Below are 1,309 nucleotides of genomic sequence, written 5' to 3' on the forward strand. Positions count from 1 at the left end.
AGTTCTCAACCTTCCTAATGTCGCGATCCTTTAATACAGTTCCTCATGTTGTGGTGAACCCCAATTTCATTGTTACAAATTGAACATAATTAAAGCATACTGATTAATCACAAAAACAATATGTAATTACATATGTGTTTTCCGATGGTCTTAGGCGACCCCTGTGAAAGGGTCGTTGGACCCCCGAAGAGGTCGCGACCCACAGGTTGAGAACCGCTGCTCTATGCCATATTTACACCTCTTCTGTAAACCTAAAATTATTTCAAAATTAAAAGTCTACAAACAAAGAGATGCTAGTCCAGAGGCAGGGGAGACGTTATGCAGAGCTGACCAAATGGCATGTACTCACTGTCCGTCTTCTCTTTCTTGAAGAGCTTCATCCCGGCCAATAAAGCTCCTCCAATGGCAAACGTGACAGCTAGCGACTTCCAGGAAACGGGCTACTGGGGCAGAGATTTCAAAACCGAAACCACTAGTAAGACGCAGACATTTAACCACACTGAACATATTACCGTAGTTTTTAAATATCAAAACGGGGGCCCTGATGTTCAGTGTGCGAACGTTTCATGCCGTTTGGGATGAGGACATACTGCAAGTGTCTGCGGATGCAGCTGTATCTGGGCTCCTAAACGCAACCACAAAGGCACATTTCCAACAAGTCCGAGCAGCCCATTTCTTTTCATTTGGGGGAAAAAAAAAAAAAGACTAGCAGTGTGCCTCTGATCCTCACTGCTGACTTGAAAACCAGTTCATTACCTGCTGGTGCTGCTATTGTGAATATCAATAAACCAAGTAAAGTTTGGGAGGTGAACCTGGCTTGCAAAATGTAAGAGGCTGCGAGTGGAGTTCTGCAAACGCATGGCATCCTCATTTCCTGGTTCTCTGCGAGTCCCAGATGCGCGGGCTGCGCAGGCCTAACTCACTAACATCCCCCAGATCCCACAAACACTGCCCTCACCCACCACCTAGACTCTGTCCTAGAGGAAGTGGCTTGTAAGTTCTCTTTGGGTCAGAAGAACCTGCAAGAACACCCTCCTCAAAAAAAAAAGGGGGGGGGACCTATCCAGCAGGCAACAACGATCCCTATTTTTCTCAATTTCAAGGTGCACACCGACCGAGTGCCGAGATTCCCAAAACGCCCTGACCCCTCAACAATGGAAAGTTTCCGGCGGAGGACGCTAAGGAAACCTAACATGTTGACCCAGGTGAGCGGCTGGGCCGCAGGCGATTTCAGGCGCCGCCGGGCGCTTTCCGAGGTGACGACCAGGTGGGAGGGCCCATGGCCGCGACGAGGGCAGGAGGTGGTCAG

General features: G+C 48.9%; 1 protein-coding gene across 1 annotated transcript in view; it reads right to left on the minus strand.

Annotated features, from left to right (window-relative positions):
• Positions 1–483, minus strand: part of LOC102768139 (protein SCO1 homolog, mitochondrial) — a 13,047-nt gene extending 12,564 nt beyond the window's left edge. The window contains exon 1 of the mRNA XM_006761686.2: positions 350–483. Within this exon, the coding sequence (XP_006761749.1) occupies positions 350–380 (31 nt within the window). The 5' untranslated portion in view covers positions 381–483. The remainder of the gene's footprint in view (positions 1–349) is intronic.
• Positions 484–1,309: the final 826 nt, after the last annotated feature.

Source organism: Myotis davidii, unplaced genomic scaffold (genome assembly GCF_000327345.1).
Source record: "Myotis davidii unplaced genomic scaffold, ASM32734v1 scaffold37, whole genome shotgun sequence".
Classification (NCBI taxonomy): domain Eukaryota; kingdom Metazoa; phylum Chordata; class Mammalia; order Chiroptera; family Vespertilionidae; genus Myotis; species Myotis davidii.